This window comes from Sander vitreus, chromosome 4 (assembly GCF_031162955.1).
Source record: "Sander vitreus isolate 19-12246 chromosome 4, sanVit1, whole genome shotgun sequence".
In the NCBI taxonomy this organism is placed as follows: domain Eukaryota; kingdom Metazoa; phylum Chordata; class Actinopteri; order Perciformes; family Percidae; genus Sander; species Sander vitreus.
In genome coordinates this window covers 6,077,552-6,094,980 of record NC_135858.1, presented here as the reverse complement: position 1 = coordinate 6,094,980, position 17,429 = coordinate 6,077,552, and the positions used below count along the sequence as shown (strand labels likewise).

At 41.3% G+C, this 17,429-nt stretch overlaps 1 protein-coding gene across 1 annotated transcript; it reads left to right on the top strand.

Moving 5' to 3' along the window:
• Nucleotides 1–372: 372 nt before the first annotated feature.
• sfmbt1 (Scm like with four mbt domains 1) lies at nucleotides 373–16,709 on the top strand. The gene is made up of 21 exons (XM_078247905.1): nucleotides 373–477; nucleotides 4,389–4,437; nucleotides 4,554–4,648; nucleotides 5,146–5,389; nucleotides 6,092–6,180; nucleotides 6,707–6,959; nucleotides 7,859–7,956; nucleotides 8,158–8,259; nucleotides 8,596–8,749; nucleotides 8,950–9,032; nucleotides 9,881–10,007; nucleotides 10,480–10,593; nucleotides 10,767–10,809; nucleotides 10,969–11,036; nucleotides 11,147–11,286; nucleotides 12,426–12,535; nucleotides 12,961–13,136; nucleotides 14,596–14,774; nucleotides 14,942–15,163; nucleotides 15,892–16,020; nucleotides 16,206–16,709. Exons 2-21 carry the CDS (start codon nucleotides 4,422–4,424, stop codon nucleotides 16,344–16,346), a joined length of 2,583 nt encoding a protein of 860 aa, XP_078104031.1. The 5' UTR covers nucleotides 373–477; nucleotides 4,389–4,421; the 3' UTR covers nucleotides 16,347–16,709.
• Nucleotides 16,710–17,429: the final 720 nt, after the last annotated feature.

Here is a 17,429-nt window from a genome sequence, read left to right as displayed (position 1 = left end):
CTGGCCAGGTTACCCTCGTGTAGCCTATTTGTAAGAATTAAAGCAAATGGAAAGCATTCTGTTTAATTCTTTTTTTTGTGTGTGTGAGGTTTTGTAGATTTTGGTCTTGGTTCTGATTGTGTGATATTTTATTGTGTGTGTGAAGATGGATGTTGCCGGGCTCAGATGCATATAGGCGGCAGAACATGCGCAGTGGCCATTTGTGCCATATTGGAATGAGGTCGTGAACGAACGAGAACTGCGTCAAGATAGCCAGACGCTGCCAGAGCGACGCCGGAAGTATCGCGATTTAATCCTCAACACAAAAAGAACCACTGTTGCATGGGCGGCGGTTGTAACTTCCGCTCTTACAACCATTTTATTTTGAAACGTGTAACCGGGGCTCTCGGTTTTTATTCGCGTTGGTTTGTCATTGCTGCGAGCGAGCAGGCGGAGAGGAACTGCATCTAAAAACCGACTTGGAAAAACTACTTAGCGGTAAGGGGCGAATTTTGCGACTAAATATTCACGTACTCTGTGTTGTTAGTTACAAATTCCTAACGGTGTTTTGTATTGGGGTGGCGCATTCGTCTTTTTTCCCGTCTCTCAAAAAGATGAGTCGGGTTCGGTCGAGTGTAAGCGCCCTTATTGCTCGTCAGCCTGCTCTTATTGCTCAAGCTGTGACGTTCAGTAACTTGACTCGGACACAGGCGATTGTACCATGTGTCCAATGAGTCCCACACGGTCATTATACATTTAGGACCGCGTGTTTGTTTATTAGAGAGCAATTTAATAATTCTCTCGATCGGTAGCCTATATGTTCTCCTCAGTGTGAAAGTTAGACCGTTGGTGCTGTAACGTAACGTTAGTCTCTCTTTGCAAAGCCATTGCGTTAATGGCCCATCTCTGTTTCTGAATGCTGCGGTTAGTCTGTACTTAGTGCAATATTAAGCTAGTTTCAATTCAAGGATTGTGTGGAAATGTCCAGTGATTTGCCCTTGAATAACTCAGTATATTTATAATGTCGTAGCCTTACATAATGACGGTTGTACGATCTCAGCCGATTTGTGTTTCAATGGAACGTTAGCTCTCACCAAACAGCTGAATAAACTCATGTGTTTATAAATGCTATTTCGCTCGTTCTGGTTTTAACAGCTGATGAGGGTTGTCATATATTCCACGTTGACTTATGGCAACCTATTTTTCTTCTGGCGCTTAACTTCCCTATTGTGCAACTTGAGTGATCCGCTGGCATCGCTGCTCCGGTTGCCGCTATGCAACGATCATGTTTGTAAACTGAATGAAACCGCTTTGTTATTTATACGTGCTGTGTTGAGCAAATGTAGATTCTTCATTTCAGCATCCTATTTGGTCTGAAGTTTTAGCAGGTCGGCCAGTTGGCAGAATTCGAGGTCAGTTTGACATAGCTCGTGGATTACCATCCACTGAGCAGGCCAGCTCATATTGGTTAGTCTTCAGAGCAACCCTTTGTTGGCAACCATAACGTTCATATATTAACGTTTGGGGTATTTAAAGTTATTTAAAAAGCATTGGCAGGTGTCAAGTCATCATAGAAACCTGATAGGAACCTACACTGGGCTGCACAATAATCTGGTTCTCAATTTTATCACACCTATTATCAGGAGTGCCATGGTGTGTAAACCTACCTCAACTTCATTTACCAGCCTTTTTTAAAGGGTCATTTCACCTAAATTACAAAAAAAAAAGCCCCATATGTTTTACTTAACGGTAGTGCTATTGAGCCATCATCAGCCAGATGGTTGGGTTTTATGGTGCCATGTCTTCAGTCTGAGATTTCTGCTACCCTCCCAATACAAAAGAGGTGAGCTGAATTTGGATTTGTGGTGCTCACAGTATTGACTGCTAAACAAGTTATTTCACAGACGTCATTGTAAACAGTTTTCATTGGAACTACCTTCTACAAAAGAAATAGTTCCTGTGAAAACTGCTCAGTGTTCATTATTTAGAGTTTGGTGGACAGGAGTTTCTGGAAAGAGATGTTGCTGTTAAATTTTAAAATATAACTTTTCAGTGTGTTGAGCACCACAAACAGAATTCCAATCCCTTCCATTTTATTAGGGCAGACATTTCAGAGACTGATATGTCAAAACATGGCACAATAAAACCAAAACTAACTGCACGGCTTAATAGCACTACAGGTCAGAGAGAAAGTGACATGATAACACAATTAGAAAACAAGGAAGTTCTCTTTTGAAAATAGGTTTTGTTTATGTTATTGACTATGGACCCCGACAGGAGGGCATATTCATTTTCTGCTACATTACTGCTTATAATCTAAGTCATACTGGTGATCAGCAGATGCCATTAAATAGTGTTTGGGGACGTTTTTCGGCAGCTAATTTCTTTTTATCAAGCGTATTTCATCACATTGCATTACAGCCCAGAGGTTTAGGAAGACTTGATTGGAAATGTTTAGTCCCATGCTAAGTGCTGATTAGAATATGATTCAGTAAGTGCTTGTAAAGAGGATGTAGTGTGTGTGTGTGTGTGTGTGTGTGTGTGTGTGTGTGTGTGTGTGTGTGTGTACACACACATACATTTGGCCCTTTCTTTTTCAGGTTAAGTCAGAGTCTTGGGTGGTGCAACAATATTGAGGCAGACTGCTGCTAGCTGTTGTCCACACAGACCACTTGCTGTATATGAAACAGGGGAAGTAGCTTTTCTTCCTGTCTGCACGTACAGGCCGAGGTTGTGCTGTTCTGTAAAGTTAAGTGCTGCAGAAACCTACAGCTAAGGCAGCCGAATAAGAGCAAGTTCATATCGAAAGCTCGTCTTTGAAAGTTTCAAATGATAGTTCTCAGAAGTGTTGTAATCAATATACCTCCTGAAATTGTGAATACAGATGCAGTTTAATTCTTTTCAGAATGACTGATTCAGTTTCATGTTGTTTAAACTGCTTAAAAAAATGTTCACCTATGTAAAAAGCCATGAAATCAATTGTAGAGGAAGGTCCCAGGAGTTTGTAGTTAGAAGAAGACATACTTTATTATAGACATTACACACACACACAAACACACACAGGCCCGGAATACACACGCATTCAAACAGGACCTATACACATCCATTAAATGGAGAGATGTCAGGGCGAGGATGCTGCCCATGATAGACATATCGAAGTACAAAACAGAATTGGTTTAAAATTCCACCATGAACTCATAAATGATCTAACATGTAAGCTCAGCATCATTAGGTGTTAGAATACAGCTTCTTAACTTTTTAGGCATGTATTCCTTCTCCTGTCTCCTCTCCACTACTCTTTTTTCCACTCTTATGTCAGGAGTGTGACCTCCAGGGACAATAAGGCCCTCTGGTGTGTTTGTCAGAGGGAGGGGGAAAAAGACAGAGGGAGTCTGGGGCAGGGTCGCGGGTGAAAGGTGGCGCTGATCCCGGTGGAGCACGGGGTCGCAGTGGCAGTCCGGTCGTCGGGAGGGGGTGGTTTCTGATTGCGGCCCTGGTTTTAATAGAGACGTCAGACATGACAAAGACAGGCCTGACAGGCCGGCTGAATGGAGCTGCCGTGACAGAGCAGCTATCTTCGCCCAGCGCTCCCTTCTTTCTCATTCATGCCATCTCTCTTGTTGTATTAACTTATTTCATCTGCCTTTCACAATGTTGTGTGTCAGTTTGATGAGTCAAAGCTTGATTTGTGTGTCCGCATTCATGTCAAGGCACTGTTTGAAATCTTCACATTGAGGCAGGAAAAGTTATACAATTGCTGTTTAAAGATGAGCCCAAATGAGTTTCACAAGTAGAAGTGGAGCTGGATAAGATTAGCATAGTTTAATATATTTCCCGGCGATTACGTACCATCTGCTGCGTTACTTAGGTGGTAGCCTGTGCCTCCCTAATGAATGACAAATGTGCAGCATGTAAGTTTGTGATTTTATTCACAACTTCTCCAAATTAATTTCATTTTGGCCTTGAAGCCTGCTAGTTAGTGGCTGTTTGAATGTTGACTGATACATGTTTTATCTGTAATTGTTGGCTGACACATTATGTTGATTAATGTCATGTGTTTTAGGCAGTGTGTTGTAAATATGGTAGCCAGCTGGAGTAAGTCTTGATCTCTGTTTTGAGCTCTTTTGTGTAACTTTTTGCTGATACAGTTTGGCTTGTGAACTGCTGAGCGGGCTGTTGCAATCCAGGGGTATCACCTGTCTCATTAATCTTATAGTTGTTGAAAACAGAAGCGAGTTCACAGATTATTTAGTGATGTTGAGATCTGTATAGTGGATCTGGATAGTGATTTGATTAAGCATAGTCGCAGCATAGTGTGCTGCAGATGACTGCGATTGCTGCAATTCTGTGTTGTTGTTTTTTCTGTCTCCAGAGCTGGATAATTATCCTTCTCCTCTTTTCCTTCTCAGAGCTCCTAGTCTCGGCCTTGAGAGGGCACCAGCATGAGTCAGGAGTCTGGTAAGAACTACACTGTTAACAGCTGTGTGAAATGAGTAAGATAATATATAAAAAAAAAAAAAAAGCCGGTTGGAAAAGATAAATGTGTTGTGTGTGTGTGTGTGTGTGTGTTCCAGACAGAGACTCTGCTCAGGATGCATCTGACTTTAACTGGGATGAATACCTGGAGGAGAATGGAGCCGTGTCCGTGCCCCATCAGGCCTTCAAACATGTGGGTGCTGACAACCTTCACAGCTAACACACATCACGGGATAAGCGTGTGCCAGCTATTAATCAATTACTAACCATCTGTGTAAAGTTCTCAAGGAAGCGCAAGTTCGTTTTAAACTATGTATTAAATCTGAAAGCATGACTCAAATGTATGGAATGTGTCAGCTAGTAAAGCCGTAAAACAGCTGTAGAAGCATCCAGTCATAAAGCAATCAACAGCAGGAACACAGAAGTCACTGTAGCATCACCAGTAGTAACAGAGCTTCTATAAATAGCAATTTTAACACATAATACTTAGCTGTATGCTTGGCAGGTAGGTGTAATTGAAATAAAAGCCATTGGCAGCATAGAATAAAAGTCACCTTTTCTTTTCTTTGTGCACATTTGTAGGTTGTTTTTTGTTGTAACCAGCTGCCGAACACAAATTGTGGTTTAACTGCGAGGGGGCCAATCAGGATAATGATTCAATGTATCTCCGGTATTCCGTCCTTGTCTCAGGTGGACCAGGGCCTGCAGACAGGACTGACTCCAGGCATGAAGCTGGAGGTGTGTGTGCGCTCAGAGGCCGACAGTCCATACTGGGTGGCCAACATCATCACCACATGTGGCCAGCTGCTGCTGCTACGCTACGAGGGATACCAGGATGACCGGCGGGCCGACTTCTGGTGTGACCTAATGACGGCAGACCTCCACCCGCTGGGCTGGAGCCGCCAGCATGGGAAGACAATGAGGGCCCCCGAGGGTGAGGCATGGCTGGGGTTATGTTTGTTGTTTTGAGAGGTGTAGCAAAAGTAGTAATCTACCTATGGCCACTCAAAAAGTTGCATGGTGTCTGTCTTTCCTGTAGAGCTGAGTGATCGTATAAAACATGACTGATGTGCAGAAGATTAACACACATCAGCCATGAAAAGTTGGTCCGGTGTCAAATAATCATTTTATTTTGTATAAAAAATTCTCCCACAGGTAGTTTGGATGATAAATTGGAAATGCTAAGTTTTTAAATATTTTTGTAACTTTAGTCTGTCCACTTTATGATTTCTTTTCCTTCTTTTTTTGTTTTTATGCGAGTGCTTTAGGGAAAGGTGAGCAGTGGAGGGAGCAAACAGTTTTTTGTACTGTGTACATGTCAAAATGCTATTTTAATGGTGGAACTTAGTAATTACACTTTCGTTCAGCAACGCAAAGAGTAATGAAGGTGGTGCTGAAGCAATTTCTACTGTTTTTCTTATGATGAGAGTTGTTCACGGTATGATGAAAAAGTCATATTAGATGTAATATTCTGTTATCTTTGAATTCATTCTTGTGTTTATTCTAAATTTATGGCTGTTGCTGGGATTCAGGGTGACTAAGAGAAACCAGGCAGAGGAGTGTATGTGTGATCCTGAGTCCACCTGCTTGTTTGGTTTATAAAATAAACAGACAGTATGTGTATGATCCACCTCAGGTGTGCGTGAGAAGCACCAGGACTGGGAGGCTCTGTTGGAAAAGGCCCTGGCTGAGGAGTGCAGCGCACCCGCCAACCTGCTGGAATTGGTAAGGCAGGGGAAAGGAGCAGCTGTCCTTCTTAGAAACTCCATGTTAGCTTTCATATTTCTCTCAAGTCTCTGTCTGTGCCAAGAACAATCACCTCTATCAGTACTGACTTGATAAATCTGACAACTTTAAAAACACATGATAATATAATGAATTCATACATAGGTAATGTATAATCAATTCAGACTTTCACCTTTACTGTTCAAGTTGAACTGAATAAGATTTTGTAGCTATTATGAAGTCCTGCATGCGTTCCCTGCTTGAAGTCCCAGGTCTAGAAAAAACAAGGCTGTGAGCTATTGTTTACAGCACCAAGGTTGTGCTGCTGAAAGCAAAATGGCTGTAGGAACAGCCTGTGAAATTCTTTAGTGCCATTAGTTAGCTTTTAGTGACTGTGCCTCAGTTTTGCCACTTAGTCATGCAGTGCATTCTCTCCCAATACAAATTCCTCGCCTTGCCTAGGCGTGTGTTCATTTGTGTTTGTGTAAGTGTGTGTGCTATCAGCTTCTCATTTACCACCCCACAGCCCCAGCGTGGCAGAGACCCAGTGGAGCTCCTGTGTGCAGGCTGCTACGTGGAGCTCCAGGACAGCGTTGACCTGGGGCTTGCCTGGGCTGCTGAGGTGGAGGAGAACGTCGGAGGAAGGCTGAAGCTGCGCCTGGTAGGCACCGAGGGCCTCCCAGACATGCCCGCAACCCTTTGGCTCTTTTACCTCCACCCACGCCTCCACCCACCCGGCTGGGCCAAAGAGCACGGTTGCACCCTCAGGCCTCCATTGGGTCAGTGGCACTGGCACGGGTCAGATTTTATATTTAGAAAAAAGGGAAAAAAACGATGTCTAGATAGCATGAGTAATAGTTTCTGATTGAAAGACACAAGAAGAATAGCAATTATGGACTGGATGCATGTGTAATTATATAGTACAATCCTATGATTACCTATTACACTGTGTCATTTATATAGAATCAATACATCAGATCTAATGTTTTATTTCTAATTATTTTGTGAGTTATAATAACATTTTCAAAATACTTTGACGAGTGCATAGTGCTGAAATACAAAAGCACCAATATTCAAAATGTGATGGTGTCAGACAGTAGATCTTGAAATTGATTTCCCATGCAGGGTGAGATATCTCATTGTTTTCAGGACACTCATTGTTTTTCTGGTACCACTACAGCTAAAGCCTTATTGATATGCAATGCCAGGCTTTTATTGCTAAAATTGTGTTATTGTGTTAAAAGTAATCATAGCCCTTTGTATTACTGCTATTTCATGTTTCATAAAAGAATATGGGAGATATAATGCTTTCTTTAAATATGTAATAAAAGGTACCAACCGAAGTTCATCCTCATCTTGTTTATAAGGCTTTCTGAAACCTACTGTAGTGCCACGTGATAAAAATGTAATGGAAATGCAAAAATATGGAGGACAACACTGTTTTTTGTTTGCTTGTTTATTTAATTGTGGCGACCTAATTGGAGGTCCAGAACAAAGAAAAAGCAACTCACATAGGTTCAGTTATAAACTTTCTAAGAGAGTGCGCAGTGTAAAATTCAATCAGATGTGTGTTTTACCTTTTTATTAAATCTCTCTTGATAATCAAATTACACCCTAGTCATCAGGAAGTCAGGTTAAGTTCTTCAGCAGCTGATCTGTGTGTATTTGTTTGTTTCAGACCTGTTGGCCCTGCGGACAGAGGGAGAGTGGGAGGAGGTGAGACAGAGGATCAGTGACCTACCCCAGGATGAAGCTCTGACTGCAGAGTTCAGTAAGGTACTGCCAACCGTGCTCTTATTTGGTCTTACTTGCCCAAACATATCACTGCTTACTGCTGATCCGCCAGTTAAGATTTGATAATTATTCATTAAAAAAATAGTTGCAAAGTTCTCTATACTGAAACTTAGACGAACTAACTAAGAGCTGAGCTTTTGAAAGTGAATCTGCATGTGTGTATGTCTGTATTGTTTGTCTCAGGATCAGCCTGCCATTGCTGCTCATTGTTTCAAGGAAGGAATGAAACTGGAGGCTGTTGAGCCTGGTGCTCCTATTTCCATCAGGCCTGCCACTGTCACCAAGGTAACAGACTTCCCTATCAAATCTGTCTCTCCTATGCTGCAATGTTTTTCTTGTTTGCTGGTTTATTGGCCTTAGTTAAACTTGTTTATGCTTTCTATCTTCATTACCACACTGTCTGTACTGGCTAAAATGCTAATGATCACCCCAGAGTCTTAAAAAGACCACAAACATGGCTGAAACTATATCTTTTTGAACTATTTAATCGTACAATCCAGTAGATCTCCTTACCTTGATACAGTTTTTAGTGTGACTCAGTGAAACTGGCTGTAAAAACTTTACAGCTCTCAATTAAAAATGTATGGAAGTGTCTTAAAATGACCCTCCTCTTCTTTTCAGGTGTTCAACGAGCAGTACTTCCTTGTGAAGATGGACGACCTTTGTGGTATTGAGGAGGGTGCTGGCAGGTCCTTTCTGTGTCACAGAGACAGTCCAGGAATCTTCCCTACTCAGTGGAGCCTCAAAAATGGACTCTCTCTCAGCCCCCCACCAGGTCTGCGCTGTCAAATGTTGTTCCTTTTTTATAACCACTCACTTAATCGGTAATATCAGACAATAAGGAATGGCATTGGTTAGATCACTCATGCTTTCTTTCCTTCTCTCTCAATGTATTTATTTGTTTCCTTTATCTGCCCTTGCTTCTTTCTTTCTGTCCATTCTTTCTTCCTGCTTTCTTTCGTTTATCATGTACAGGATACCAGGGTCCAGACTTTGACTGGGCGGATTACCTGAAACAGTGCGAGGCTGAGGCAGCTCCTCAACATTGCTTCCCAACTGTAAGTCAACCTCCGTTTTTACCCCTTTTTACACCGAGATCACACTGGTCAGGCTTCAGTGTAAAGGGTTGCCTCGTGTCCAACGACTTGTGTACAAACCCACCACCAGATGCTGGTCCGACTTGTAACATTGGTCGTTCAGTGAAAGAGTCTGAGATGAGCTATTAATCGGCTCCTAGCGCATTTTGTCCTCCCATTGGTCATTGTCCAAATTACCTTTTTAAATGGGAAATTGTAGGTTACTATTACTATATTGCGGTGATATGAAGGCTTCATGTGACATCTGTGCGATCATGCAGTGCGCCTGCATGAATGATTAAAGTTTAAATCACCACTAGCAAGCTGTCAGAGCTAAATCCTCCTTCTTATTACTTGGGTTGTACTATTCAAGCAGCAATTCAGGCTATTGAAGTGATCTTGTTTTGATTGAAACAAAATAAGCTCTTTAGTTCCGTTTGTATGTGATTTAAAGACTGAAACTGACAGTATTCCTCTGAAAGCATTGTACTATTGGCAGCCTGTAAAGTGTGATACCTACTGTATCTCATACCACGTGTAAACTGCTTGTCACATGGATGGGTTTGGTGACAAAAGAGTCTCTAGAGGTTGAACACTGCTCAAATCAATGCTACAATACTTTAAAGTAGACAAGTGAAAGTATTGTCAGTTCTTTTTGCAACCTTGTAACTATTATACTTTGGAGGAAATAGATTTTTTATTTTACTTTCCCACGCAGTCAGAATATAACAGAATGTAGGATATTAGATTTTACCCATTTGACAGACAGCATAATAGCCTAGCCTAGCATAACCCTCTCACACTTTTTCCCCTCTTTGTTTACCTGCCAGGAGCAGTGTGACCACAGCTTCAAAGAGGCCATGAAACTGGAGGCTGTTAACCTGTTGTCACCTGAGAACATTCACGTGGCAACTGTCACCAGGGTCAAAGGGCAATACATTTGGCTCAGCCTGGAAGGTGAGACGGGGTACTGAAAGAATGTGTGTGTGTGGATGAAAGTAGAATATTAACATGTTTAATTTCTGTGCAGTCCCACAGCACAGCTACATATCATGTAGAGCATTAACCTATGTGGATCTAATCTGAATTCCTGGCTCCCTAGTTGAGTAGCTACCTATGCATTTTTGCATGGAGAACGCTGTAATGTGAGAGACATAGATTCTGGTATTTTACACCAATTCATACACTAGATCACTGCTAGAGAAGCAGAAGTTGGTGTTCCGCACTTCAGACACAACATCTCAATATTACGTAAGTCGATACACTGCAGATACAACTTTGTCTTTTATTATAAAATGAGTGTGTGTTATTTTACTGTAAACATCGTCAACTGCCAATTTAGGGGACATCGACCCACCCCTACTGTGATATCTTTATTGCTGTTCACTGTCAGTGATTGTCTGACAGCTGTGTGTGTATGTTTGTGCAGGACTGAAGCAGCCCATGCCAGAGCTGATAGTTCATGTGGACTCCCTCGACATCTTCCCTGTCAGCTGGTGTGAGACAAACGGCTATCCACTCGTCTACCCCATCAAACCCTCAGGTATACAACATCATCATAGCGAACTCTCATGATCTTCACACATCTGCCATAACGAGACTGTTACCAATGCAGTTACAAACATAATGCTATCAGTTTTTTTACCCTGACCTCCAAATAAATGGTATAATGTTATAGTGTGACTGAGAACACATTAGTCTGTCCTTGTTTTTCAGTTGAAAAGGAGAGGAAGATTGCTGTGGTGCAGCCTGAGAAACAGTGAGTAAAAGAGGAAGGGTGGTGGTGTTGACTGGTTTATTGGGTCTTTGTAAATAATAGTGTGGTCTTGAGATAACTTGAACTATGAATTGACTTGAATTCAATAACAATATGAATCCATTGCCTTTCAACTTCTGACTCAAAATCATCACTTTACAGCCGAATTCCACCTAAGTCATCGTCACCTGACGCTGTCAAGCAGCAGATGGCCAACCAGTCAGAGACAGGTGAGTGGTATGTCTCAGGTCCCATTGAAGGATTCCAAACTGTGATGTCCCGTCTACTGACTGCCTGTGGTTGTTTCATCATTTGTATCTCATGTTGTGTCCACGTGCAGGGCAGGGGAATGGGAAATACTGCTGTCCCAAGATCTACTTCAACCACCGCTGTTTCTCTGGGCCTTACCTTAACAAAGGACGCATTGCAGAGCTTCCTCAGTTCATTGGCCCTGGAAACTGTGTCCTCGTGCTCAAAGAGGTGAGAGGGGCTAGTCCAGCTGTTAACTGTAAGAATAACACAAAAAACAGGTATCATTCCTCAATCCTTGTATAATATTTAGAGGTTGATTGTGATGTGTTCAGCTTTTTTTAGTATGCTGGCGGCGTGACTCCATTGGATGGCAATTTCCTTTGCTGGGTCTGCCACTATTAGTTGGGTACAGACATTTAATATTCCCAGAGGATGAATTGTAAGCTTTTATTTTATTTATTTATTTATTATTATTTTTTTAAAGATAATTTGTTGGGCATTTTAGGCCTTTTATTTGACAAGACAGCTGAAGACATGAAAGGGGAGAGAGAGGGGGGGAATGACATGCAGCAAAGGGCCACAGGTCGGAGTCTAACCCGGGCCCGCTGCGTCGAGGAGTAAACCTCTATATATGGGCGCCCGCTCTACCAACTGAGCTATCTGGGCGCCCGAATTATAAGCTTTTGAGGAAGCCTTAGCTTTCCATATAGCATCACGTTCAATTTTTAATTTGTCCATTTCTTTGGTTTATGACTAACTATGTTAGCATTCGAACACGCTAACTAAGATGGTGAACATGATAAAAATTATACCTGCTAAACGGCATGTTAGCATTGCTAAGGTTAGCATTTAGCTTAAAGCACTGGTGTACCAACTTCACAGAGCTGTAGACTTAGTCTTATAATTATAACTATTATTCAACTAGTTGTGATTACTTTGAATATTTACTCGAAACAAATGAAATCATGTTGGAAATGACTGAAATCCCCCATCTCACACCATGTTGTTGAAAACACATTTCCCAGAAACCCTATTGCCATCTGACAGAAAGAGGACGTTTCTACTTGTGCTCCTTCCCCCATTCTCAGTAAATTCATTTTCTCATTTCTCTTCATCAGTCTTTCACTCATTCTACCATGTGATATTGCAAGAAGCACAGACAGATTTAGTTTGTTGCATTGAAAGTCACACGGTAATGGTAAGGAAAGTCTCAAAATGAATATTGTAACGGTTTGATTTTGAAATGCTAATCATTGCACCAATTAAAGAATAAAAGACATAACCCTCCTACTTGCACATAACATGTAAGTGTTTGGCGATTCTTGTTTCTTTTCTTCTTCTTTCTTATTCTTTTGTCTTGTATCCAGGTATTGACTTTGCTGATAAACTCGGCATACAAGCCCAGTCGTGTGCTGAGAGAGCTGCAGCTGGACCAGGAGAGCCGCTGGCAAGGCCATGGAGAGACGCTCAAAGCCAAGTGAGGGGACACACCATTTAATCCTCAGCTCAGAATACTCTGCCCTGTAGAAAACTCCTACTGTACTTCCCTGCAGGAATAGTACAGTAGGAGTGTTCGCACGGCCTATTTTAGGACACATGCTGGATTAAACACGTACTTAAATGCACAAATGGAAATAAAAATCTGCACACCGGAACTCAGCACAAGCTCCTAATACTTCATTAAAGCAATGATTTAGCCGACAGCATCTGAGTTACTTTTAAGAGACCTTACAGGTCGTAGCAACCTTGTTAGATCAAACATGAACATAATAGGAGCTTAAGTAAGTGCAAAGAATCTATTGTTTTTGAAAATCCCTGCCTTTTTTTTCTCCAACCTAATACTGTGTGGAAATACGAAAGATGTATCACTATTTATTAAGCTTGCTTTTCTTTCAATATCAGGTACAAGGGAAAGAGTTACCGGGCCACTGTGGAAATAGTCCGCACTGCAGACCGTGTGGCAGACTTCTGCAGGAAAACCTGCATCAAGTTAGAGTGCTGCCCCAACCTGTTTGGACCTCGCATGGTTCTGGAACGCTGCTCGGAGAACTGCTCGGTCCTCACAAAGACCAAATACAGTAGGTGGTTTACAGAACTAGAAGACACTAGTGATTGTCGAGACTTCAAATGATTAATCAGATGATCTGGGGTGGCTGCTTTCTTATCGAAGCAGATGATGAACATAACCTCTAAATGCTGTGATTGTTAAAGGAGAATTCCGGTCGATTTCAACACGGAGCTCTGTTTGTAAATTTGGAGTGCTGTCAGTAGAGAGAAAAAAGGGAAAACAATCGGTGTTGCCTACACCGTGTTATCCTCCTGCTAGCGTTAACGCCCAGGAGACTTGAGACGGCAAGACGAGTGCTTAGGGACCGTCTACAAAGTACAACACCGAAAAGAGATACAAAAATATGTATTAATTTAATGATTAAATAAGGTAGTGTCTCCAAACTTACCTCAATTATAACTTGTTTCCTGCTAGTTGTACTACTTACTTTAAAAAAAAAATAAGTATATGCCTATTTTTTAAAAATATTTTTGTATCTCTTGTACTTTGTAGACTGTCCCTACGCACTCATCTTGCTGTCTCAACACCGGAACTAAACAGAGCTGAATTAGCACACATTTTATGCATTTCTTTCACATCTACTGCAGTCAGATTCACTGTGTTCACTCGGAAGGAATCACTTCACACGGGTAGGCACTTGTAATGACATTTCGAACCTGATAAGAGGCTAAAAGAACGTTTTAAAACTTGCCCCGTTTCAGCCTCCTGGGTGCAAACTGTAGCAGGAGGATAACTCGGTGTAGGCAACACTTGATTGTTTTCATTTTTCTCACTACTGACAGCACTCCAAATTTACAAACAACAGAGCTACGTGTTAAAATCGACCGGAATTCTCCTTTAAAAGCTTAGACATCTCTATACTTGCTTGTCAGTTGTGACCTTAATTCTAAACCTTATATACAATCCTTTTTTTTATTGTAACAAAGCTCATTAATTTCTCCTTTTCCAGAAACCTTTAGTTTTTTTTCATTTTGTGCTTTTCTAATGAATAGTGATTGTGTAAATACATGCTCCCTTAATAAATACAGAAATTCTGTGAAGCAGAGGGATATAATTTGAAAAAGTGATTTACAAATTGCAATAACTTTCCACAGCTAATGAATGTATGGTTTGTTGAAAATATGTGTTTGGAATCGGCCTCTTTCATCTTCTGCTGAACTATTTTGACAGCTTAAGGTCACAGATTTGTTGATATGTTTACTTGCTGCTGCCCTGCAGAAACTGATGCAATTTGATAGCAACAGACAAAGGATTACAGTTACTTATGTTTTCATATCACTCCAGATAGCCCATATCATCCATAGACATGCTTTTACAGCCTATTTATCAATCCTTTCCATGTAGAGAATACATGTATTAAAAAAGTATTAGTTTGATGGATTTATTTCCATCTATATCAGTGACGTATTAAAATCTTTCTGACATGTCAAATGCAACATTTCACAATACGCCTGTTGTCTTGTCACCAGCATATTACTATGGAAAGAAGAAGAGTAAACGTGTTGGCCGTCCACCCGGGGGACACTCCAACCTGGAAGGTGGAGTGAAGAGAAGAGGGAGGAGGAGGAAGAGAAGGAAACAGCTGTTTGTACATAAGAAGAGACGCTCCTCAGCCTCAGTGGACAACACCCCTGCTGGGTCTCCACAGGTAACACACACACACACACACACACACACACACACTCATATTTTCTTCATTAAGCAATATATTAAAGGATGCATACATTGTTTAACCAACATTGTTAACTTTGATTCTTCCTCACACTCGAGTCTGTGCTAATGGGACTGTTTGTTGTCCTTGTCTTTGGCTGACAGGGCAGTGGAGAGGAAGAAGATCTGGATGAAGATGACTCCCTGAGTGACTCTGGGTCTGAGCTGCAGGAAGATCTCCAGGATGATTCTGAACAATCGATTGGGAAGTCTCAGCCCACCACACCGTCCCCCTCCCCACCAGCAACACCCAGGCCCACACGCCGGCGCCGGAAACCCCACTCACCCTCATTCTCTGATGATGAGAACCGCCCTCCTTCACCAAAGGTAATGAAAGTCACGAAGAGTTTTAAAAGGGCTAGGTAGCAATAAATCATACCTGCAAACTAGTCGCTTTTTGGCGAAAATTGCCGTTTTGAATGGGAAAATGTCATCCACGTAAATCGTGTAGATCCGAAGAGTTTTTATTTTGGGGGGGGGGTCCGAGACCTGGTGCCTTAACGACCGTTATCTACCGGACCGAATAGCAACGCGGATTTCGGTGCCTTATTTAGGTGCCACTTAAATGCCTGCGCGGAGATGTCACCTTTTTCAGCCCTTCTGAGTTTACAGGTATGAATAAATACGGAAACATTTTTTTTTTAAATATTTATTTTCTTGTATTGTGTATGTATTACATGTATTATATGTATTTCTTTATCATAGTTTATTTTCCAGTCAGTGTGTCTTTAATGAATACTCTATTGTACCACTAGGCGTAAAAGAAAACTTCCTGCTAGTACAAAATTAAAGATTTAATGCACAATCCCACCTCTCTGCCCCTTGCATTAAATACAACTGCCTTTTTCTGCCTAACTAAGCCATATCAATAAAGTTTTGAATGATGGTATCACCAGGACTTAGAGAAAATCAACAAAATTGAAACAGCCAGTGTTTCTTTTATGAAATGTTCGGGTCTGATACCCTTCTCCTCAGCATGAGCTGTGAGCCTTTCCTCCTCCACTGGGAGTTCTCTTAGAGTCTCTGTCTGACTCACCCTATCTGTGTGTTTATAGACGTCAAAGGTTGAGCCTCCTCCGAAGCTGTGTTTGGACACCAGTCCGCTAGAGTGGAGCGTTACTGATGTGGTTCGCTTCATCAAGACCACTGACTGTGCACCTCTTGCACGGATTTTCTTGGATCAGGTAAGAAATACAGACTTAATGGCCACTCAGGATGAGAGCTCACTCCACTCTTTTGCAATAAGTGCATTATACACTTGTATTGTATTCCATGGTCACAAATACAAAACATCACTTTACCAGCCCTTGATAGTTAAGCCAAAACTAATTTCAGAAAATGCAACTGATATGAATTTATGTTTTTATAGGAGATTGATGGACAGGCACTGCTGCTGCTGAACCTCCCAACAGTGCAGGAGTGCATGGACCTGAAGCTGGGACCGGCCATCAAGCTGTGTCACCACATTGAGAGGGTCAAGCTGGCATTTTATCAGCAGTTTGCTACGTAGCTGACGGGGAATGAACATGGACATGACTACATACTGTTCTGTGTATTAATTCTGTGAAAAACACTTTTATTTCCCAATTTTGACTTTTCCAGCACTGGACATCCTTTAGAATCCTGCATATACCACATTGTGTTAAGACAAAACCGCGGACATGAATCATGTGAACGAAGAAACGCAGGTGCTCTTTAGGAAAGACACACACATTTCTTAACGTATGTGTCTTCAGAATGTCTCAGATTCTTCTCTTTTATTTCCTCTTTCTTTGAGGATGACTGAGTGCCAGTGCTACAACTCCATTGGTCTGTTGTTTTCATTCGTGATTTCCAGCCTCCCCTGCTGTCTCTTAAAGGGAATACCACTGAATTACAGCTTTTACTTGTCAAACTCAGCCCTAGAATATTTGGTATCTGCTCATCAACATTTGCCATTAACTGCTGGAGTCAGAAATTAGGTGGTCTTGCATGGAATCTGGTGATTTCACACTGAAGTCTAATTTCGTTGAAAAGATGTTTAAAAATGTTTGTCCAAATAAGGCTAAATGCAGTATATATATATATATATATATATATATATATATATATATATATATATATATATATATATATATATGCCCACTTACAGTGAAGCATTACATTGACATTGTTTTTTTCACTAAATCCATTTCACTGCAATAGCCTCAAGCTGCAACTTTGAGCCTTCATGTTATGCTTTCTAGTTTTTAGAGACTCACTTATAACTGTTTGCATACAGATAAAACTACAAGTTGCATCGAATGAATACGGTTTGCAAGTTTTTTTTGACAGCCAGAAGTAATATTAAACTCGATATACTGATAGATTCAAAAGAACAGTCATAGTGTGTTGTTGCAAGGTAAGGAATTTGATTTTAATGTGAACACCAGACATGTATACTGTACTGTATTACTTTGCAAATGTTATCCAGCTGAGTTAAGATCCAATCTGCTCAACAACAAATGTAAAGGGGACCTTCATCTCAAGAGATCAAATTGCTTTTTGGTTCAAGCTTCTACAGTACGGAAGAGCTGTTTACATTGTAAGGACTCTAATGCAAGCACAAGCAAAA